Consider the following 22,910-nt stretch of genomic DNA (forward strand, 5'->3'; position numbering starts at 1 on the left):
GGCTGGGCATCTGTTCCTTGCCCAGTCTACCAGCTTCCAAACAGGCATTGTTCTCATTGATTAGTGTCACTCTGACTCATAGACGACTATATTCCACCACTCTACAGATAGTTGGTTCCTTCTTACCAAAGAGACTTGCACAATGCCATCCGTCCTGCCACCCGGGCCGACTGGTGACTCAAGGCGCTAGACTCTTATCGTATAATTTAGTTAGAGTCAGACCACTAGTTAGACAACCGTTACTTGTCCAGAGGCACAGACGCCCACCTTTCCTCGGACGTCTGGGGAGGCTCCCCGATGAGATCCCCATGAGATGCTGACGTTGTTACTGGAGCGTCTCGAGGTAGCTATCATTCATGCTCTCAGTGATTCGCGTAGATTCTCATCTTTTTCTCTCCACTCTGATGAGCTATCTTAGGTTCTGTTCCTCAAACAAGTCTTGACCTCCCTTGCAGCTGATACTGTCACCAAAGTCAATTGCCATTTCGAACTGGCCCTGCAAAGAAACATGGAAGAACCCCAAAATATAGGATTAAAGAGCTCTCCCGACTTTACCTCGTGCATCGGATACACGCTGGCCCCGCCAGAGAACGCTAAAATGGACCGAAACTTGGTAGCGGAGTTTGCTTAGCATCCGGAACCAACATGAGGCCGGAGTAGCACAGTCAAGTTTATCAGACTTGCAAAGTATCGGCCGCAAGCCACAGCATATAGCGATATTGTGGTGCAGAGTAACGACTACGATGACGACAAAAATGCAGCTCGAGTTCCACGCTGGTGGGATAGAAAATTGTTGCGCATGTAAAGCCATTGAGTCGTCTAGGGTAGTGTTGTATATCTTGGGTTCCTAGCAGTTCGGAGGCTTGGAGAGAACAATAAGCTGATGACATGAATTATACTGAATAGCGCAAATATGAAGACGAGGGGGAAAGAACCTGCGGTCTAATACTCGCGTTTCTTGACATCTATCGTATCCATTCAATTAGTATATAATTACACATCTAGTTGGTCACTCAGTAGTGACTTGCGCCTGAGGCATATCGCATAGGAGGACTACGATTCCCACAAACACGTGAATAAAACGAACACGAGAAAAATAAATTAAGAGCTGTAGATGGCAAAGTTTGGGATTTTTGGTGCAGCTTTTGTAATTTGTACCTGGTAGGTACCTATGTACCTAGGCACTTGGCACCTTATTAGCCCGCTGTATTCGCATTACTTTGCTAATACCTTAGTAGTAAGCGGCAAGCCCAGTTATTTATTCAGCAGCCAATCCCCAGCCTGGCCAGGACCTTGGTTGTCCTATTCGTCCAGTAATAATCGCCGCCTGTCCTCAGAGCAGAGAACGATTCCATCGATTCCATCCCGCTGCCCTTGCATCTCACCACAGGCAACCCCATCCAACTGTTGCGCCCGCGCTTCGGCTTTCTTAGCTGATCCCGGCAGCTCTTGACCATCCTCTGCAGCCACTGCATCTGGAAGTCTTCATCTCCCGGCCCGGTCTAGCTCACTCAGCCACGGTCGCTTGCGCCAAGGTGTGACGTTCGTGAGGGGAGGGGAATCCGCTGCGACGCCATGCCTACCAGCCGCTGCTTGCTTCTCTAAAGTGTTCCCCTAATCAGTGCATCGTCGCAGCCCTTTTTCGCCGCATTCTTGCCAGCGCCGCTTCAGCTTTTTCTTCTCCTTTTTGCCTTCTGCTTCTCGTACATCTTTTTACTGCGTTTTGATCTCGATCCCCGCCTTGTCCCCGTGGTTTCCTGGTACGTTCAACCTCTTGGCCATTGCCGCCTGCACCTGCAACATGAAACCGCGCCCGTGGCCAGGCTGACCTGCTCAAACATAGCTTCGTTGTTGTCTTTGCTCCCAGATCCAACCCGGCCGCAATTCGCAGCGACTTGTTCTTGACTCTTACGCTCGATCCCCGCTTCTCAACATCCACCATACATCCCCACGCCGGTCGCGTTCGAGATATACCCATTTGCGCAGCTCGCTTTGAGCCGCCACCACCACATACCATCGTCATGGTTTCCGACGAGCACTATGAACTCTGCTTGCCCATCCTGCAGGATGCTGCCCTCGAAGATGAAGACAAGACGGACAAGCTCGAGGAACTGCTGAAGAAGGAGACCAACCTGACGGGTTCCTCACTCGACAACGTCGTCCTCGACGCCCTTTGGCGATTTCGCGATGGAGCTGCCGTCTCGGCTTCACCACCACCCATCCGACACTCCATCCTCAGACGACCCTCTCCTGCATCATGGCGAAACACATCCACTCCCGTCGCGGGCTCTCCACGCCTTGGTGTTAGTCCCCTTGCGCCGCCTGGCTTCATACCGTCCACATATCGATCCATATCGTCCACCGCATCGCCTTTTTCATCTCCTCGAGCCTCGCCTCGCTTGGCCTTTGCAACTCCCGCGATCCCCCATAGCCCCAGCCTCAACGCCTACGAATTTGCCAGCGACCCCACTCCTGCTACAGAAATCCTCGGAGACTATCAGACCGAAAACGTGGAATGGCTGGTCAACGATGACGCTGCAAGCGTCTCATCTGCCGGAACCTCGAGTGGTCTCAATGCTGCTGCCCCCGAGTTCGCATCGTCCATGTCTGCACAGCAGCTTGACATGTCACCTTATGACATGCTCCGCTCTATCCTTGGTCACTCCCAAACCGACGACGAGATCGAAAATGCCTTAGCATCTCACGGCTACGACTTGAGCGCCACGATTGCCTCCATTATGGAAAGCCAAGCAGCCGACGGCAACAGTACTACCGACGACTCCAGAAATGTCCTCATTGGGAAATCCATAGTAGTAGACAGCCGCCCGGCTACGCCCACTTCAGCCCAAAAGGCTGGTGTCATTTGCAAGTTCTACATGTCGACTGGTCAGTGTCTCAGGGCCGACTGCCGCTTCAGTCACGAGCTCTCTAACCATCTATGCAAGTATGTAAAATTACGCCTCACGTTGGCCACTTTTGAATGAATTATTGACACTGCTCTAGATACTGGGTTATGGGCAATTGCTTAGCCGGCGAAACCTGCATCTTCTCGCACGATCCCGCCAAGCTAGCAAGTAGACTTACATTGGACGGCGCGAGCACTCCTCCTTCCCGGGGACAGTCAGCTTTGCAGCTACAAGATCTGAACTCGTTTCCTTCTCTAAGCTCTGGTGCTTCAGATGGATATCACAGCGGAACTGCCACACCCCCACCTGGATTCCGGCCTTACCACGGCGCAGATAGCCCTCGTTCGCGATCTCGTCCTAGTAGTCGCCACCATGCAAGAGAGCTGCCCATGGTCGCCCCCGCCCTGGATGACAACGATGCTTTTCCAACATTGGGGTCAGCTTCGATTAAGCAGGGCAAGAAGCATCACGGCAAGAGAGGCGGCCATGGCCATGCAAATAAAGAAAGTGCTCTTCCCAGCTCGCTGGCTGACATTGTCAAGACGGCGCCTTCACCTGTCCCTGGGAGCTCACCTCGTCTGGAATCTAGAAAGCTCAATGGAGGCGCTGCCTTGTTTAAGAATGGAGAAAATAGCGCGGCAGCCCTCGCGATTAATAGCCCTAAGCTTATTCCTTGGCTGGAGACTGGCGATCGCGCCAACAAAGCATACCTGAAGGCTCGCCAGGAAGCCATTAAGCACGGTGGACTACGAAACAAATTTCTTCAGAGGTTGGTCATTCAGCTGGCACGTTGTGGCATTGATACTAATAGTCATTTCAGCGCGGCGCAAGCCTGGAATCGCAATGATGCTCGAGCAGCCAAGGCTCTCAGTTTGCGTGGCCAGAGCGAAAATGACCTGATGCGGCAAGCCCATCGCGAGGCTGCTCGCGAACTTTATGAAGAACGCAACAAGCCCGTTTCCGACATGGCGGAGATATATGTTGACCTCCACGGCCTGCATCCTGATGAAGCGGTGGAATACCTGGAAAAGATCCTCTTGGATAACTCCAAAGAAACACGGCCAGTCTATGCCATTACAGGCACCGGAAACCACAGCAAAAACGGAAAGGACAAGGTTGGCAAGTCTATCCGCAATTTCCTTAACGAATGGAGATATGCCTACCGTGAGTTTTCTGTTCCAGGTGACAGGAATAACATGGGAGGCATTCTGGGCATAGACGCAAGAAGCTGGGATAAATCATTAGCTAGACAAGAGGACAAGTCGGTAGATATTCTCAGCCAAGGTGTGGAGATAGGCGACGGCAAAGTTAGACTCTTGGTTCGAGACGGCCCAAAGACGGCCGCCAGCACGAGACGATGACGATGACGATAGACATCATTAAGTAGTAAAATGAGCTGCATTGCTAGTGTTCAACATCATCTGGCAGCAGTACTAAATCGTGGCTGAGCTCATGCGTGTGTTTAATGTAGCAAAAGATGGCCACCTTTAAATATGCCTGGCGGCGGGTATAAAGAGTTTGTGGCAAGGGCGGTAAAATAATGAGATGAAAAACAAAATAGGGAAATTTGGCCGAAAGAAAAAAGATGGAAAAGACGAAGAAGAAATGAGATGAAGCACATCGATGTAGAGTTGATGGGGGGAAGCGTCTTCCCTCGTCGCCAACTCTTGCGACAATGGCATCGCCCATGGGGTCTTACCCATATCGAATAAATGCACCTGGCGAGACAATTTTGATCATTAAATTGTGCCAAATCACCAGTTGGATCGGAAAGTGATCATCGGAACAGACTCGCACGGTCGATAGCCACGCCATAAGAAGTCCCGTGGGGAGCTTCCTACCCAAGCTCGGCCAGTCAGACCATGCATAAGTAGCACTCACTTCCTCGTCTCGTCTTACGCTCATCTTCTGGCCGTTGTTCCATAGCCGACCGGCGAAAGTATACATGGGGAGAAGCAGCCTTCTCTCGCGTGCTCTCATCTGGTTCGACATCCCCCTCCAACCCGTCTCGTGACCGGAGTGCGCCGCCCTTCAAGAGACTGACGCATTCCCGGAGCTGGTCGCCGAGATGAGCGTCCCGGGCAGTACCCAGTGAGCGAGGGTTCGCGGCGGGAGCTCCGCGGGACGGCGTCGAGCGCAGGTTCCGGCCGGGAACGCGTCAAGCCCGAGGCATTGCCACCGGGATCCCGAGAGGGACTGGGCAGACGGCGCGGGAGAGGATTTGGAGTGGCAGGTCGAGGTGGGCAGCATAGTGTCCGTTGGCGAAGGAGGCGGTCGAGGAAGTGACATGGATCGTTGACGTTTTTTCCTGAGCGAGGCGTTCGTAGGTAGGCCAGGGCTAATACCGAGGAGATTAGGAGGAGACATACCATTTTTTCGATAGTGTAAAGCCTTATCATCCTTATAGGTATAGAAATCATTTTCTGGGTGGGATTAATACGTTTATAAAAATCTTTTATCTTCCCTGACCCCTTTGCTTCCCCATTCTTAGCCCTTCAAGTATGAAGTATTTCTGGGCCGCCTCCTTTTCTTATTATTTTTCTTGAAACTCCCTAGCCTCACCTGGTCTGCGCGCAACTAGTTTCTACGATGCAGCAGGCGTTCGGTAGATTTGAAGCCGCTCAGGGCGTGGCCGCTCGGAGCAGCCAGCGCTGAACTTGGAGAGCTGGGGTCGGTTCCCGGCGGCGTAAACTCTCTGTTAACTTTGTATGGTGGCTCTCTTGGCTTTCTACTCTGCTTCATATTTAACGTGCTGTCTTATCTCTCGAGTACACAGAAACACATGCGTTGCCCTGGTACAGGTTGAATTGACTTTCACATGCTAGTGCTGAACCCAGAAATGGAGAGACCATCCCACCTTTGATCTGCTGTTGGGATGAGACACCTGAGTTGGAGAGGATCCGTGGGTATAACAAGCCATGAGTTGCCGAAAACTACAGCATCTCCACCGAAACTATCCGTAGATCATGTCCAAACGCTAAAATAGCACGTTGCCGGCGAATTGCGAACTGTTCGTGCTTACCGGCTGCCGGACCCTGGCGAACACTGCGATAAGGGAGGGGCCTGTGGGATTATAGTGGAAGAAGTGCCGCGTTGGGTTGGATGGGGAGTGATTTGCAAGCCGAGGAAGAGGCTGTTGGTATTAGCTTAGTTGGGCCTGGACCATTGATGGTTCCCTTGTCTGTGCGGGCTAGCGATACGCCCCCGGCGTGCGTCGCGGAAAGGTCATGGGATGGAGGCTCATAACATGACGTCGATTTCAGCCTGTTCAAAAACATAATCTCGTTGAAACTAGTCTTTGGTGCGTCGAGACTGCGGATTTCAACTTTTGCGGTGGTTTCCAACATACTCTGACCAAGAAACATGACTACAACCATGGAGCCCGAGGACTACACTGTAGTTCCAATCCCGTTTCTAAATGCAACAGTGAGCAAGTAAGTGACCCGGAAACTTCATGAAAAAGAGTTCCTGAAATGCTAATGCCGGCCTCGTCTGACAGTGTTGAGTTGATGGTACGTCTTCATTCGGCTGACAGGGTTTCATCTGTCCAGCAAGTATACTAATCAAGAGTCTCAGGCAAGGGTTTCTGTGGTTTTCAACGCGCCGCTCTCCTTTGAGAAACTGTATGCCGCCTGGATCACAGCCCTCCGGGTGCGACCGATTATGCAGGCGCCCATGAGGAAATGCGACTCGGTCCCCTCCGGCCTGGCGTATCACGTCCTGACACCCGTCGGAATGGCCAAATACCTGAAGAAGCAGGTAGACGCCCCGGAGCACCTGCGAGACTTTTATTGCTTGGACGAGTCCCATCGCTCCATCCGCAGCTACTGCCCCGGCTTCGGTGTCGGCGCCAACGCACCGAGCAAAGGCCAAAGCAGCATCCTCATCAGTCAAGGCCCCGAGTTGCCGGACCAAAAGCGCTGCACGGCGTTTAACGCCGTCGACAGCATCAATGAGCTGCTGCACTCGGACCGCCCGCAGACGACGATTCAAGTTACGCGCTTCGGCGACGCAACCATGATTACATTCTCAGTCAACCACGCTTTCGGAGATTTGGTCACCATTAAGTCCTTTCTCAAGGCATGGGAAGTTGCGCTCCATGGGAAGACCGTCACACCGTACGAACGGCCGGACGCGGACCCGTTCGTCGGCTACGAACCCGGTGGTGAGTTTGCAGCAGAGACGGCGCCTGGCAAGGGCCCGGCGCCGCCGCCGGGCTGGAAGGTGTACGGCATGCTGGACAAGGCGCGCTTCATGAGGAGACACTTGTGGGATTACTACGTGCAGCGGCCAGAACGCTCCATCGAGGACCGACGTATCTTCATCCCCAACGCGTTTGTGGAGGCGCTCGAGGAAAAGGCGCGCTACGACTTGACCTTTGTGCAGGCGCGGCTCGACGCGCGGTCCGGAAAGAATATCGACGCCGATTCTACCGTCGAGAGGAAGAAGAAGCTCTACGTCAGCCGGTCGGATGTGCTCTACGCGTGGCTGCTGAAGCACAGCCACGCGCACCTCGCGCCGGAGCAGCCGAGCACGGCGGTCACAATCTCCAACGGCCGCTTCCGGCCGCCGGCAGGACCGCCAATTGCCGCGCACAGCCTCGCGGACAACGACCTGCTGTGCGGCGCCATGGCGATTGCGCTGCCGAGCCTCACGGCCGGCGCCGTCATGGCGCTGCCGCTGGGCGAGCTGGCGCTGCACATCCGCGGCGGCATCAAGGCCAACACGAGCCCCGACAACGTCAAGAAGTGGCTCAACTTTCAGCTGTTCCACAGCCTGTGGAAACGCCCGTCGAACCAGCTCGCGGCGCCCTTTGAGCCGCACCACTTCATCACCGGCGTCACCGACTGGCGCCTGGTCCGCCTGGAGCAGGTCGACCTGACGCCCGCCCGACTGGACGGCGATGCGGCCGCGGCAGTCGCCGTCAGTGCCATTGACGGCCACATGGTGGTGAATACCTCGCGGCGCGACTTTTACATTTGCTTGGGAGATGTCAGCGGAGGCGTCATGATCCTCGGGTATGCGAGCAAGGATCAGTGGCAGGATCCGCGCAGCTTTGGTAAATATGATACTCTGTTGCGGGAGCCAAAGAGCAAGCTATGATTACTTTTAGGTGACATTTACGAGGATATTAATGAAATAAAAATCTTGCTCTTCTTGCATATACTTGTAAAAACAGTAATCAGCCGCCACAGATTCGGCAGTGTCTGTACATGAAATGTGCGATGATATAATCTCATTTTAACCACCCACTGATACATACGGCCATAGGCAGTAGAAAATATCGCGTCCCGTCCGCTCCGCTGAAATCAAGCTATTGACCGGCAGATTAGTAGTTGGGTCGGTGACGACCAGCGAACACCGGCTGCTGTATGTTTTTTGCTTTTTTTTCCCATTCATTTTCGTGTGTTCTGCATCCCGTGGCTATATTAGGCACCAAAGGGTCCCTCCCACAGAATTGGCTGGACCATCTCCGCCGCTGCACCCGCCTCATAACTTGTCGCTAACAATCAAATAAAAAGGTTATATAAATGTACTATTAAGACAAGCTAGAGTTTCGCTGAGGCGGGTGCAACGGAGCCAAGGTTATGCTGCACATCTGCTATCAGCTTTTCCATTTTGGCAGGATCATGATATTTCGAATCAAAGCCCAAAGACAGCGTAAGACGGTCCCAGAGCGAAAACATGCCGACCCAGGGCGACTCGTTAATCTGCCGTCCCGTGTGACGCAAGTCGCGCGTCTCGATCCGGACGCCATTCGCCTCAAACGCGCGCTTCAGGTTCAGCGCGCCCTGCGGGGAGAAACCCGGGGGGCACGGCGCGGCGGGCACGTCGTCTGGCTGCTGCTGCGCCGCCGCGATGCCGTCAATGGCCCGCTGGGACGCAAACGACAGGCTCGGCAGCGACAGGTGGTGCGGCCCGGCCAGGTACGGCTGCAGCTGGGCGCGGATGATGCGGCCGACGGCGAGCACGCGGTCCCGGGTGGTCGTCGCGGCGCCCTGCAGCAGGTGCGCCTCGAGCGGGATCCAGAGGAAGATGGCGCTCGACGCGCTCGCGCACACCGTGTCCGTCGCCACCCACCGCCGGGCGTTGCGCGTCATGCCGAGCAGCGCGCCCGTCTCCCCGCCACGGCCGTACATGGCGTGCACGGCGAGGAGCGTCGCGGCGGCGGCGGCGTACGTGATGCTGAGCTTCTCGCGGCGGAGATTGGCGAGAAGGCTCTGAGACTGCGCGAGGGAGAACTTGACATCGACGCAGTGCGTCGCGTGTGGGCGTGCTACGTTGTCTGGTCTGGGATACATCTTGATGGACTGTCCGACCTGCATTGAAGCTGTCAGAAACAAGGCTTTTTTTCTCATTTAGTAGGTGGTACACTTACATGAGATGCATATAAATCCTCTTGCGCGAGTATCTCGGCAATGGCCTGCGCCCTCTGCTCTGCGCTGGGGCGGTACTGCGCTTCGTACAGGACGGAGGGATGAATCGGCAGTCTCTGCACGACGCCGGCGTAGTCGACATCCGCGACGGAGAGCAAGCCGTCGCCGGGCACCTTTGTCATCTGGTCCAAGATTTCATTCATAAAGATGGGGATGCTAAAGGCGTCCGAGACGACGTGGCTGACGTTCCACACCAGCGCGTGCTCTGCCGACGACGACGTGTCGACGACGAGGAACAGCATGCTGCGCTTGCCCTTGGTGGCCAGGCGGCGGCTGTAGGTGTGCCTGGCGACCTCGCCGGCGGTGCGGTCCGTGACGACGACAAACGTGTCCCGCAGCCAGGCGGCGGCCTCGTCGTCGGAGCGGAGCAGCCGGTACGTCAGCAGCTGCGGGAGCGCCGTGCCGGTGGAAATCTCGGCGGCGCCCTGCGGGAAGCGCGAGTGGCAGACGAGCCATGCGTTTCGCGCCCGGGTGATGAGCTCCGAGGCAGACGCGATGCTGCTGGTAAAGGGCACCTCGATGGTGAGCTCCGTGTGCCCGTCGCGGACGTTTTGCGTGTACGAGGCCGTCTGCTCCTCGCCGAGACACTCGCGCGACCAAGTGCCGGCACTCGTCTCCCGCCAGAGGTGTGCAGGTTCTGTCTCTCTTGCGATGCTCATTGTATTGTGAAATTGGTAATTTCTTTTTTCCCAAAGATTTGTTCTTGTAAAGTTCATCAAGAGAGTGAAAGCCAGGTATACGCCTCGGCAGTGTGCGGAGGGCGTCGATGTAGTAAATCAAGGGTGTGGGCGCCGAGTCACTCACCCAACTCACCCAGCTCGACAAAACTCAAACTCGCGGCCATTGGGTCTTATCTGAATCCAGGGTTTATTAGTTAGAAATTGATTAGCTCTTGGCAAATCATCCACACCATCCCTTTTCGGTAAACCCGTGAGATCTCTCCATCGGCACGGTAACCTTGGTCGGGTCTCGGCCATGACATGAGGTTTCCTTATCCAGCTGAATACACACCCCGACTCTATTCCCCTATTCCCAGAGATATGGACTAGCGTTGGCACTAGACGTCGTTTTAGCGAGTGGACGGATAGCGTACCGTCACATTCGGTGGCCAGCATGCGGCTCTGCTTTTCATTTGGATGACGAGTCGCAGTAGGAGTGGAATCCAGGCTTGCTCTGAGTCGAGCTATCACTTTGCGTAGTCTTGACTGCATTTCCACGTGTTCAACTGTCTTACAAACGTCCGAGGTTGAAGATTCCCCGGGTTCTCACCACGCCTCCTCTCCAGTCATACTTGGCGTCGACGATACCAACATGGCGCTAGAACTGCCCAAAGCCGCACCAGGTCAAAGTACCATGTCGCAAGTCAAATCGGAATGGAGTTTGGATTTGGCAACGAGAGAAATTAGTCGAAAACTGCGAGGAGCAGAGCTTATAGTCAGGGCCGCAGAGCTCACAAATAATGGAAGCGTGAGTCTGTGTACTGCCTCGAGGTTGAACAAGGCGCTCATCTCCTACCCTAGTTTCAACTCAACATCTTGGGAGAATTCGAAACAAGTATCCCAAAAGCAGAGCTTCGCAAGCGCTGTCAAACAGCCTGGTGGCTGACCAGACAAAGCTTGCCACTGGTTGGCGTCACTCTGGGCTCTGACCAGGCCTTTCTCAAGCTACTGCAGTCTGTGGATGATGCCGAGCGTTGGATATCGGAGACGTGTCTTTTTGAGGACAATGTCACTTGCGAAGAGGTTCTGCTCAAGCAATGTCGCCAGATATCAGACGTCACGACCTTGACAGTGATACTCGAGCCTTCGTCGGGCCGTCAAGGTTGCGTGCTGAACATCTCCCACACACTCACCAGCCTTGACGTGTATCGAATCATCGACTCCTTTGTGAGCAACCTGTCAGCAAGAGAGTGCGATGCCGACTTTGCGCAGTCCTTTTCGCCCGAAAGCGCCAGTCTCCTCCCCAGATTGCCGCAGAGTCTCAGCCACGCCTACACCAGCCAAAACGCAGACGTCACGGCGGCACAGCGCGCCGAAGCCATGACGATATACGAGCGTGCTCAGGCGCGATGGGCGCGCCCCTCGATTGGCATTCCCACCCACGCCGGGCACCACACCCGCGCCAGTCTCATGCACAACGAGCACGTCCGGTTTCCCGCGGCCCTGGTCGCGGCCGCGCTGGCGGCCGCGAAGCAGCACGGCGTCACGCTGACGGCGCTGTTCTTCGCCTGCATCACGGCCGGCATCCAGGCGCGCTACGACGGGCCCCCCGACGACGAAGCCGACGGGGGCGCGCACCTCGTCTTCAGCGGAAACGCGAAGCGCTGGGCGGCCATCCGCGCCAGCGAGCGCCACGCGCCCGTCGGCATGAGCATCCTGCCCGGCGCGCTGTGGCTCGACAGGGCCGACCTCTGCGCCGGACCGGCGGATGCGGCGGCGCAGAACGTGTTTGCGCTGGCGCGCACCATCCAGGCGCGGCAGCAGCAGGACCTGGCGTCGCAGCACATCATCGGCGTCTACGACGAGCTCGCGCCGCGCGCGTTCCAGGCCGCCATGGGGTCGTCGACGCCGCCGCCCGCGGTGCCGGCCGTCAGCAGGCCGACGTTGACGTCCCAGGGCGAGTTTGCCAAGCAGGCGGCGCGCGGCGCTGCTGCGGCCCGAGCGAGGCTGGTGCACTTTCGCTCCGGCGGCCGCAACACGGATCCGAATGTCTGCTTTGCGCTGTATAGCTTCCGCGGGGACATGCGGTGCAACCTGCTGTTTGATGGCAAGTACTTTGACAGGGATGACGTTGTTGGGCTCATGGACAACATCATGGCTCTGTTCAGACGCGCCGCCTTTTCGGGGGAGAATACCACCTCGTCAAAGATCTAGAAGGTATACCCTTGTCTCATCGTCTGGCTGGCCACACTTGAGGCATTTTCTTTGTGCTGGCTGCTCTAGCTGTCAATAATAAAACAGCATTTGCACTCAGACCGGGAGCTAATGTTACACTGTTATCGTTCTTATTCTTACGATTTTCTTACTTTTTATTAACTTCTTTTTGTCTATTAACTCTATCCATCTTTCTTATTCTTCGTACCTTCCATCTTTGTAATCTATTTTCCTTTCTTCGTTTTGCTAGTAGAAGCAAGCTCTGCAAGCCAACTGTCATGCTAGGAGCTCTGGCGTAGAGCAATAGGTGACGCGTAAACAACCAATCTTGCGCGATGTAGGGTGTGCAAAGACTGGCCGACTGGATTGGCCGACGCCCTATCTGACTCGGCCAATCTCATCGTCTTGGAAAGCCGCTCCGGGCAAAAAAAAAACTGCAGCATGTTCGGAAGCAGGCAGTCTAGCGGATTGCGGGACTAGTTATCGGAGAAAAAGGTGGCCAATTGGATATAACGCATGTCACTATGAAACAATCATTCTAAGATAGTCAGTTCGAGGGTTTATAATTTAGTGTGATTCGTTGAAATTGTCTAATAATGAACCCTGATGGCGAGTTTTGTACTGTTGGTAGCTTATGTTCATTCAGAAAGTAGGGAAGAATGTTTGACACGTGGGAAATACCACGTTGCCATGCTCCCAGACACATACAAGATTAATTTGGCACATATAGTGCTCCATTGATAATGTTCTAACCGTGCTCTTGTTCTATCAATCGCTCGTAATAAACGATTCTAGGCATACTAGACCAACGCTTTCTCATGAAAGCGGTTGCTCCTTTTCTAAACGTGCTCTTGCTCTTTCAAATCGCTCGTAACAAAAAGAATTTCCAACCATACTAGACCAGCGTTTTCTCGTGAAAGCGCTCTTCCTTCAAGTAGCACATTGAAGACTTGCGCGACGACTGACTGGAAACGCTCCTGCTGCCCTGCTCCGCGTGCGCGAGGACCAACCTGGCCGCCGCCGCGGCGCCGCCTCCAATCTGGCTGCGGACCGCCCAGGCCATGCAGTTTTCCTTGTAGACGGGCCACTCGGTGCCGAGCATGCGCAGCAGCTTGGACTCGACGTCGCGGCGCTCAATCGCGGGCGGGCGGCGGCTGCGGAAGCCGAGGCCAAACTTCTCGGCGCAGTAGCCGTACTCGTGCGTGTCGAACCACTGGCTGAGGACGAGCTGGGGCAGGCCAAAGTGCACCGCCTCGTTGAACGAGTTGCCGCCGCCATGGTGGATGAAGACGCGCAGGGCCGGGTGCGAGTAGATGGCCGCCTGGTTCTTGACCCAGTGCGTGAGGCGCACGCACGCGGGCAGGTCCTGCTGCGGGATCGTGAAGTGCAGGGAGGCGTCCGTCACGGCGGCCATGGGCGAGTTGATCTTGACGAGGAAGCGCACGCGGCCCTGCAGTTTTTCGCTGACGTACTGGAACGCCCGCATGCAGTTCCAGAAATCCTCTTCGCGCCAGATGAACATGGACCCCATGTTCATGTAGACGACGTCTTCTTCAAGAGCCAGGGCTTGATTCATCCAAGTGACGTCCTCGTCTGGGTCCGAGCTGACGGGGGACATGTCCGGGCAAAGACCAGCTCCCACAAACGCTAGCTTGGACGGTTGTTCTGGACAGTCTGCGAGACCCAAGGTGTTGAAGTGGACGCCAGCTACGCAGTTGTCATCTTTCCAATACGGGGGAAGAATCCATGTGTCTTCAGAGTGTCCGAAAGACTTTAGTTTGAATCCCTTGAGGAGTAAGCGGCGCTTCGCTCGTCGCTTGGCGTCCGTCCGACTGTGGACAAACTCGTGCGCTTGAAGAACGGCATCTGAGAAAAGAAATGTGAGTCCGAGTTGCCACTGATGGGAGAATATGAACTAACTCTCGAATAATGTTCCCCAGGATCTTTTACGATTGCCAGCAATTGGATAGGGTATAAAGCTGCCTCGCGACGCAGTGAGACCCGGCGAGCATGGTACAAAGACAATGTGCTTGCGCTGGGCCATCCGTGTTCCGTGAATGTAGGGAGAGGAGAAGCAGTCGACGCAAACTGCCGAGTGATTAGACTTGGCTACATTTCATCATGACGAATCGTGAGACACTTACCCATATCGGGATCCAACTCTTCAAGTGTTGCCGAGACCTTGTTAGCCACATCGGCGTAGATCTCGCTAGGACCAAACGCCCCATTGATGCCTGTGAGTAGACTTCTGATGCTACCGGGCTCTCCTTGCATAGTCGATAGTTCGACTTGTGCTAATTTGGTGCTGAAGAAAATCTCGATTAGAAGGCGGGCAAGGAAGACGCTGCACTCCACGGTCTGACATACTAGTCTTGGATGATTTGCGCAGAACCCAAACTTATGAAGTGAACGAGAGACTGCCGCGACAAAGGCTGACATTGGCGAAAACGGGACACTTTGCTACCGCATGATTCGGCCGAGAGAAATGTGACGCGGTGGCCCTGTGAGACGAGCTCCTGCGCCGTGGCGAAATGGACATTGGCCTGGCCCGAGGCCGGGTTGGTCAAAAGGGCAATGTGCATTCTGCTGCGGGTATGTGAAGATGTGCAACGACTTTTTACAGAGCTCGACGAGAAAGGACAAGTCTAGATGTTTGTAAGAGCGACAAAGCCGACTAATGTTATTATAGCCGGTCCAGCGACTAAGACGGTCTTCACGATATGATCCCAGAGTTGTATCGGAACCAAGGTTCGGGACAACTTGGCGACTAGAAAAGCGGAGCATATTGAAGCCAATTCCTTGACTGCAGGGTGTAAAACTATTTTTGCCCACTTGAGATGCTGCGCAGATCTATCATGTAGATACTGTACGGGGACGTATTCGGGGTGGTGAGATAGCGTCGTGGTTCGAAAAGAGGAGCAGCGAGGACCGTGAGGGCCTCGACTGACGGCCCAGTGAGGAAGACAATCGCGTCTCCATATTCCGATAGAGGTATATTCCGGAGAAGCTGAAATAGGCCGTGATGCCCTCGACCAAGACGACGTTGTTGCTGAAAAAAACTCTATTTGAGCCGCAACGCTCAACGGAGAGGGGGGGGGGTGCACGGAGTACTGGTGGCTCAGGCTAGACCCTGAGGATCACCGACATGTGTGCATTGAACCGGAGCAATGGTACTATACATACATACAAATAAGCTGAGAGAGCCAGCCTTGCATTAGCGCCATCTTTTTCGCACTTAGCGAGTGCCCAGCACACAAGCTAACACGCGATAGGCAACAGGCCAATGAGGAGGTTCCCAGTTCGGAGTTTTCCGGGCATGTGTTAGATCAAGGACAAGCATATGAATGTCTCGTCCGGTTTCTGTTCCTGCACACATATATGGTGTAGCACGGGTTTCCGTATCCGCAAAGGTGGTATTGGTGCGGGGGGCCATATCATGCACTTCACAACGATTTACCAGTAGCGGCATATCATTGGCACCACGAGTCTTTTGAAAGAGTGTAAGCCGGGGTCGAACGATGCAACGTCTTTTCCTTTGTTGTCGGCTGTTTTGCAGGCAATGGCATTTATTTGCCGGATGGTAGCAAGGGCTGCTGCGAACGCTCGGTGTGGTTGGTAGAAAATGGTGCAACACCACGACAGGCCTGGCAGAGTTGCATCAATACTCAACAGATGGGTAAGCATTTTTCATTCTCGGCTGTTTCGGCCTCTGCTGACGGCCAAGCCGAGTAGCATGTGTTCATCAAGGGGGCAGCCATGGTAGCAATATACCGTTACAAAAAAAGCGGAAAGACACGGAGAGGCCGAGCTTGTGAAGCCAACAACGGTAGATGAATCGGTTGTCGATGGTGGCATGTGGAAGGGGCTTGCAGATAGGCCTCCCCCCTCTCTTGGCCCGCTCTGGCTGAATAGTGATAAAGGGCGGTAATAAGCTGGGCGATGACTCGGGTGGCGCACGATACGGGAGGGAAGTAGCCGTACGGACACGGCGCGACTTGCAACCGCAGGACAGACGTGGCGTTGTTGGTTGCGAAGATTCATGGTCACTAGTAATTATAAGTTGTGCGAAGTGCGCAAAACGCCAGCCACATCGGTTTCCTTTTCGGGGTTGGCGGGCGATTAGACCCCTGATTAGGCCCTAAGCAGCCACAAGAGGCTTTCGCCCGGCAACGTATCAGTGGACTTGGTTCCGTCCGAGCAAGACCTAACGTTAGTTACCTAGTAGTATAAAGGCTAGTGAAGCACATCAGGGGTTATCGAGAGGCGTCTCAGGAACTACCAAATTCCCCAAAAAAGTGTGCAAATTTGGTTTGATTTCTAGGCGGTAAAACGACTGCCTTTGTTCAAGTACCTCTTGGCCACCCCACGCTGATAGGCCACCTGCCTGTAACCGTGAGTCTTTGAGCATGTTCTATTTCAACTATCATACAGTAATCATTCAATAGTATCCAAAATGGATTTATTATTATTCATGACAAACTCCTTCGGGCGGCGGCATTGTGAAGCCGTCCGTATGCGCTCCGTTTGGCTGAGGTCACTAAAGAGTCGGCGTTGTCGAAAATTGCTCAGACCTCACTAATTTATAAATGCCACTTACATGTACCCCTACGCCGTTCTGCCTATGCTTTGTATCTCGCGCAGAAGAAAATGCAAGACGCATTGCGATTAAACGACGAGGCCTAAGCGCGTGTACGCGACTGGTATCACATGGCTTGAACTTTCACAATCGTGCCATTGCCACTACTGTAATTTCCATGAAGTAGCTCTATCCAGACGTATATCGCACATCATAGCATTCATAACTGGAGTTATGCGGCTACCGCCCTACCTTTGCCAACACGACATCGAAGCTCGAAATCTATTCACTAGGGGCGTCTAGATTTTCTGCCAAGCATCCCCTCTAACACATCAAGGGCCATAGAAAGTCGCCTTAGGGAATAAATGAGCAGCGGCTCGACCGACAAGCTACTCACTATAAACTATAATGCTATAGGCATATAGTCTATCTCAAGTAGCAGATTTATCAAGCCAGACCTACTATGCGGCATCTATAGGGTATAGTTATCAGGGACTTTCGCAGTTCTAGATGCCCTATCCGCTTAGGAGTCTGCAGTACTTACTTTTATGCTAATACAAAAATCACCACATCTTGACTTTTTTTGACTAGGAGCCCTACTTATAGTATAGGTGTACAGCACTATGTCATAAAGTGGGCACGACCGGCTGCATGCTTTATCGATCTGTAAGCCGCTGCTTGGACTGGCACATTTGTTTTATTTATCTAAAGGCCTGCTTCCATCGAGCCCTCAAAGGGAAAAATAACTCGGACGGATGAGGCAAGACTGATGATTCTAGCTCAAAGCGAGCACCGTATCTCAGCGCCCCTGGTACCATTTTCAGCTTCGCAGTCTGTTGACTCATCACGCCAACACTCAAAACTAGAAGCGACGGATGTCGTGGCCGATCCGTAGGCTGTCCTCTTGCTGGGCCGTCCCCGCGTATCCCACACAGGATCGTCAAAGTCCCTCAAGTCATCGTAATTGTCTTCACCATCCTCGACCGTGTCATCCCGCACGCGTTTCTTTGGGCTTTGACTACGGCTCTTAGACCTAGCCGAACTTGGCGTAAACATGGTGCGGCAGTCCGGCCCCGAAACTTCACGCGCCGTTGGCAATCCGTCATTGCCGCGCACCACGATGCGGCGGGACACGCCCGCCTCGAGGAAGCTCGTTTGAGCGAGCACCGTCCATGCGAAGCGTGTAAAGACGTACTCGACTGCCAAGCCTGATAGTGGCTGCGGCGGGACGTTATGGTACACGGCGGCCAGCTCCTCGCCGTGCCAGCCTGAGAGGACGTGAATCAGCCAGGCGCCCCATTTCGGGACCATGACGAACTGACGCTGGTCGTAGACTGAGTGCAGCTGGGCACCCATGAGCATGGCGTTGCGTGGGTTGTTGGTCTTGTTGGTGATGACAGCCTCGGGCCGCGATGAGTACTGGAACATTTGGTTCGCGGCGAACCAGGGGTCCTCCGTGCGGGGGATAAAGTGGGCAATCTCAGTGCCAATCGTAGACGCTGTCAGTCGGCAGGAGCCGTCACGCGTAAGGACCGTATTCTCAAAGGAGAACTTGCGCGGCGGTTTAGGGTGGCTTGCGGGGAAGGACAGTCTCGAGGCCGTCCATGTAGGTGGCAAGTTATTATGCGGGAACCGGAAGTGCGAAAAGGATGGCACGATTGGGTACGGCGTACCCTGCTCACCGTCATCAGTGTCGCTCGGCACATGGAAGTAGTAGGTGCTCCCCGGCAAAATATGGTCTGGGTCGGTCGTTACCAGTGGCGCGCCGTCCTCCTTACTCTCGGAAAGGTATCCATCCCAGCGGCAGTTGGCGATGATGGCGCACGCAACGCGCGCCGTGTCGTGGTGCAGACCAAAGCTAAGGGGGTCGTCCTCAGTGAAGACCCGACCCGGGCGGGGAATTGGATCAAGCGCCGGCAGCACAAGCAAGATGTTGGAATCGTCGGGGTATCGCGGATGACGCAGAGTCACGGCGCGCTCTTCTTCGCGGGTAGCGGTGCCGCTCCGCGCGAGGCCTTGGTCGGGGTGTTCCGGAGGAGGTAGGCAGGTCCGCGCACCAGAGTAGGGTTTGCAAGGTTCCATTTCGTGTGGCGAGGTTCTCACGGGGGTCATAACGTGCTGTGCTGTCGTGTCGTCGTGTCTGTTGTAGGCAGATTGATGAGCCCAGCGAATCTAGCGGCTGCGCTGAACTGGTGTGCCTTAGGCGCTTGTTGTCTGGACAACCGTCGGCCGCTGATCAGGAAGGCTGATATTTTGCTAGTAGCGTTTAGTCAAGCGACAATAGCTAAACTAAATTAGGGTATAGTGGCTCTACCACATTTTATAGGGGACCATACCAGTTGTTACGACACATCGGCGGTTGAGCCAATCCCGGCGAGAGACAACAAACAACACTTATCGGAACAACAGCGCAACAGGTGGTGCCACGCGCAGCACCGCCTCGGACCACTGCTGGCGCGGCTAAAGCTTCAAGCTATTAAAATTATGGCAATAGAACAGAAGAAGAAGAAAATCATAAGAAGATAAGAGTAGGGATGAAATATTCGAAATGGAGTGGCCTAGGCACAGTCCGTTTCTAAGCCCGATTATTGACGTAATTGGACTGTAAACACTGATGAACAAATTATAGAGCACAAACTACACCTGTAGTGCCTCAACGCCCTGATCCTTCTCCCGACTATTTCCCCTTTCCTTTCCCCGCACAGTCACCAGCAACTTGCCCACCTCCTACACACACACTGTCTCTACCAAGACTTCATCTCAACCTCTGGCAACAATTTGTTCCACCAGTGAGCTCCGCATGGCTCCTCGCATGCAGACATCCTTGTATTCGCTGCAGACTAGACACCCTACTCAACGCCCTACTTTTATGCTGGCACACAGCAATTGCTGCAGGCATCACGGCACGCGACCTTGCTTTTCCCCTCGCACCATGTGATCTAGGGTGACGTTGATTCTCGTCAGTTTTGCGGGTGACAACCCCGCTTCGCCATGTACCGATTCGTCGACTGCAAACTTGAATATGCTCGATATGCGTCCGCTGAACGTTTCACGACATCATGGCCGACCATTCTACTACTGCTTGCAGGACGCCATGGATCGAAACCTGGCTTCCCCCGCATTGCACATATAGGAAGTTGATGTCCATCTTCTGACGTCCATCTTCTGACGTCCATCTTCCGACGTGGGAAGTTGCCTCTTCTTCATTCCTCTCAACAAGTTCAGTAACTATGCTTCTTGGACTTTTGGCTCTGGGTCAGCTCCTGCTAGCTGCGGCAGCAACGGCGCAAACTTCCCATTCCGCTACAGATTCGACCAAATTTGACGTTCTCGACTATGTCGACCCGCTCATTGGAACGGTCAACGGAGGTGAGCACCGAATGCCATGCTTTCGAGCAGAATCATCCGTAGGTGTGCTAATAGTGATTCACCGTACAAGGCCATGTTTTCCCTGGAGCCAGTCTGCCATATAGCATGGCCAAGGCCGTTGCCGACGTGAACAAGGAAATCCAAGGCGGGTTTGCTTCCAACGATGCAGACAGTAGGACACCTCATGTCTTTTTGTACTACTGGTCGCTGATGGTACACAGTCACTGGCTTTTCTCACATGCACGACAGCGGAACTGGTGGTGTAAGTCGGCCAGCCTCATCCATCAACCCTTCCGTGCTCACATGCTATTTGCAGGCCGCCTCGCTCGGCAACTTTCCACTCTTTGCGCAGACTGGATGTCCCGGCAATGAGCTGAACCGATGCTACTTTAACAAAATTACCCGCGCCTCCCAGCGCAAGAACGGCACCGTCGTCGCACGTCCCGGCTACTTTGCCGTGTCCCTCAACACGTCCATCACGGCGGAAATGACCGTCTCCAATCACACGGCCCTCTATCGCTTCACCTTTCCGACAGACGGGACCCCAACCAAAGATACCGACCCGCACGTTCCTTTGGTCCCTCTGATCATCGCTGACCTGTCCGACTTGTCCGAGTCGCGCAGCAAGGCGACCGTCCTCGTAGACGGGACGACGGGCCGCATCACCGGCAACGGTACGTTTAACCCCTCCTTTGGTGTCGGCACGTATGAATCGCACTTTTGTGTCGACTTTCATGGGGCTCAGGTGCGCGACAGTGGTGTCTGGGTCAACAACCGTGCCGGCAACGACCCCAAAAGTCTCAACGTGACCAACAACGTCCCGGCTGGTGCTTGGGTCCAGTTTGAGCCCCCTCAGAACAACCAGATTGTGGCACGCGTTGGACTTTCCTTCATCAGTGCTGCGCAGGCCTGCAGGAATGCTCAACTGGAGATTCCGGAGTTTGACTTTCAGAAAATTCGTAAACAGGCCGAAGATGCCTGGCGCTCCAAGCTCAATGTCATCAAGGTGGACAATACTGGTCTCAATACATCCCTGCAGCGGACTTTTTGGAGCAGCTTCTACAGAACCCTCCTATCTCCACAAGATTATACTGGTAGGCTTTGGTTTGCCTTGCCCATTCTCGTCTCTCCGAAGCTCACTGTTGATAGGCGAAAACCCACTCTGGAGGAGCGACGAGCCGTACTTTGACTCGTACTACTGTATCTGGGACAGTTTTCGAAGCACTCACCCTTTCCTGACGCTCGTTGACCCTCACGCTCAGACTCTGATGATACGTAGTCTGATTGACGTATACCGGCATGAAGGCAAGATGCCCGACTGCCGCATGTCACTTTGCAAAGGCTTTACCCAAGGAGGGAGCAACGCCGACAACTTGCTGGCCGACTCGTATCTCAAGGGCTTGACTGATGGTATTGACTGGGAGACTGGGTATGAAGCTGTCATCTCTGACGCTGAAGGTAAGTCTCTTTGTACCTCTCTTTGTACCTTCTTACCCTCCCTTGAGAGTCCTGATACTGATCTTTGCTCCAAGATGAGCCGCCTTTGTGGACTGTCGAGGGCCGTGGCGGGCTGCACTCGTGGAAGACGCTGGGCTACATTCCCACCGACGACTTTGACCCCTACGGCGTGGGTATCTACACGCGCAGCATCTCCCGCACCATAGAGTACAGCTACAACGACTTTTGCATCGCCGAGATGGCGCGTGACATGGGCCAGGTGCATGACGCCGAAAAGTATCTCAACCGCTCCGGCAACTGGCTCAACATGTTTGACTCACAGTCGCGTTCCCGTCTCAACCTGACCGGCAGCCATAACCTGGCCGACTTTGAGGACAGCGGCTTCCAGGGCTTTCTGCAGCCGCGCTACCTCAATGGCAGCTTTGGCTACCAGGACCCGGCCATCTGCACCGACCTCTACAACTTTACATCCTGCTACCTGAATGAAAACGGCCACGAGACGTACGAGGGTGGTGCCTGGCTCTACACCTTTTACATCCCTCACGACGTGGCCACGCTCGTGGCCACGCTCGGCGGCTCCGACGAGTTTCTGCGCCGCCTGCACTACCTGCACGAGACGCCCGGCCTGTTCTACATTGGAAACGAGCAGTCGTACATTATGCTATTTCTCTTCCACTACATTGGCCGGCCTGGTGTGTCTGCCGAGTACGCGCACAAGTACATTCCTAGCGCCTTCAACGACACCCTCGTCGGCATACCGGGCAACGACGACTCGGGCTCCATGGCCAGCTTCACCGCGCTCACCATGATGGGCCTGTTCCCCATGAGTGGCCAAAACGTTTACCTCATCACCCCGCCGTTCTTCAAGGAGTTTAGCCTGCTGAATCCGGTCACCGGCAAGACGGCCACGGTGCGCACGCGCAACTTTGACGCGGCGTACAAGAATATATATATTCAGAACGCGACACTCAACGGCCAACCTCTTGTGAAGAGCTGGTTGACGCATGACTTCTTTCGCGACGGCGGCATGCTGGAACTGCACCTAGGATCGAAAGAGAGCGGCTGGGGTAGTGGTGCGGATCAGATTCCACCGAGCGCTTCGACACATTTCTGGAAGCAATGAACTGAGTCGGGGCTTGAATGAATCGACTTGAATGAGCCGAATTGAAAGAATCGACTTGAAGGAATCGACTTGAATGAAATGCCACCTAGGGCAATCGCGATTTTCTTCTTCTTAGCAATCTGCAAAGATTGCTTCGTAGGAGTGATAGTAATGTGAATAAAAACTCCA

General features: G+C 54.4%; 7 protein-coding genes across 7 annotated transcripts; 4 read left to right on the plus strand and 3 right to left on the minus strand.

The window, feature by feature from the left end:
- Positions 1-1,171: 1,171 nt before the first annotated feature.
- CCM_01411 (CCCH zinc finger and SMR domain containing protein) lies at positions 1,172-4,267 on the plus strand (the record flags this gene model as incomplete). Its single annotated transcript, XM_006666567.1, has 4 exons — positions 1,172-1,237; positions 1,824-2,886; positions 2,918-2,944; positions 3,030-4,267. 4 exons carry the CDS (start codon positions 1,172-1,174, stop codon positions 4,265-4,267), a joined length of 2,394 nt encoding a protein of 797 aa, XP_006666630.1.
- A 2,014-nt stretch (positions 4,268-6,281) lies between these two features.
- Positions 6,282-8,009, plus strand: CCM_01412 (uncharacterized protein; the record flags this gene model as incomplete). The annotated part of the gene is made up of 3 exons (XM_006666568.1): positions 6,282-6,340; positions 6,406-6,418; positions 6,483-8,009. The coding sequence occupies 3 exons, from the start codon at positions 6,282-6,284 to the stop codon at positions 8,007-8,009; spliced, it is 1,599 nt and encodes a 532-aa protein (XP_006666631.1).
- A 446-nt stretch (positions 8,010-8,455) lies between these two features.
- CCM_01413 (uncharacterized protein) lies at positions 8,456-10,002 on the minus strand (the record flags this gene model as incomplete). Its single annotated transcript, XM_006666569.1, has 2 exons — positions 8,456-9,226; positions 9,286-10,002. The coding sequence occupies 2 exons, from the start codon at positions 10,000-10,002 to the stop codon at positions 8,456-8,458; spliced, it is 1,488 nt and encodes a 495-aa protein (XP_006666632.1).
- Positions 10,003-10,654: 652 nt separating this feature from the next.
- On the plus strand, positions 10,655-12,216 carry CCM_01414 (uncharacterized protein; the record flags this gene model as incomplete). The annotated part of the gene is made up of 2 exons (XM_006666570.1): positions 10,655-10,810; positions 10,864-12,216. 2 exons carry the CDS (start codon positions 10,655-10,657, stop codon positions 12,214-12,216), a joined length of 1,509 nt encoding a protein of 502 aa, XP_006666633.1.
- Positions 12,217-13,111: 895 nt separating this feature from the next.
- On the minus strand, positions 13,112-14,798 carry CCM_01415 (putative glycosyltransferase; the record flags this gene model as incomplete). Its single annotated transcript, XM_006666571.1, has 4 exons — positions 13,112-14,082; positions 14,137-14,304; positions 14,361-14,521; positions 14,584-14,798. 4 exons carry the CDS (start codon positions 14,796-14,798, stop codon positions 13,112-13,114), a joined length of 1,515 nt encoding a protein of 504 aa, XP_006666634.1.
- A 2,774-nt stretch (positions 14,799-17,572) lies between these two features.
- CCM_01416 (uncharacterized protein) lies at positions 17,573-18,904 on the minus strand (the record flags this gene model as incomplete). The annotated part of the gene is made up of 1 exon (XM_006666572.1): positions 17,573-18,904. One exon carries the CDS (start codon positions 18,902-18,904, stop codon positions 17,573-17,575), a length of 1,332 nt encoding a protein of 443 aa, XP_006666635.1.
- Positions 18,905-20,022: 1,118 nt separating this feature from the next.
- On the plus strand, positions 20,023-22,742 carry CCM_01417 (alpha-1,2-mannosidase, putative subfamily; the record flags this gene model as incomplete). Its single annotated transcript, XM_006666573.1, has 6 exons — positions 20,023-20,161; positions 20,232-20,333; positions 20,383-20,423; positions 20,478-21,255; positions 21,311-21,619; positions 21,694-22,742. The coding sequence occupies 6 exons, from the start codon at positions 20,023-20,025 to the stop codon at positions 22,740-22,742; spliced, it is 2,418 nt and encodes an 805-aa protein (XP_006666636.1).
- Between the last annotated feature and the right edge of the window lie 168 nt (positions 22,743-22,910).

The sequence above is a fragment of the Cordyceps militaris genome (genome assembly GCF_000225605.1).
Source record: "Cordyceps militaris CM01 unplaced genomic scaffold CCM_S00001, whole genome shotgun sequence".
NCBI classification, from domain to species: Eukaryota; Fungi; Ascomycota; class Sordariomycetes; order Hypocreales; family Cordycipitaceae; genus Cordyceps; species Cordyceps militaris.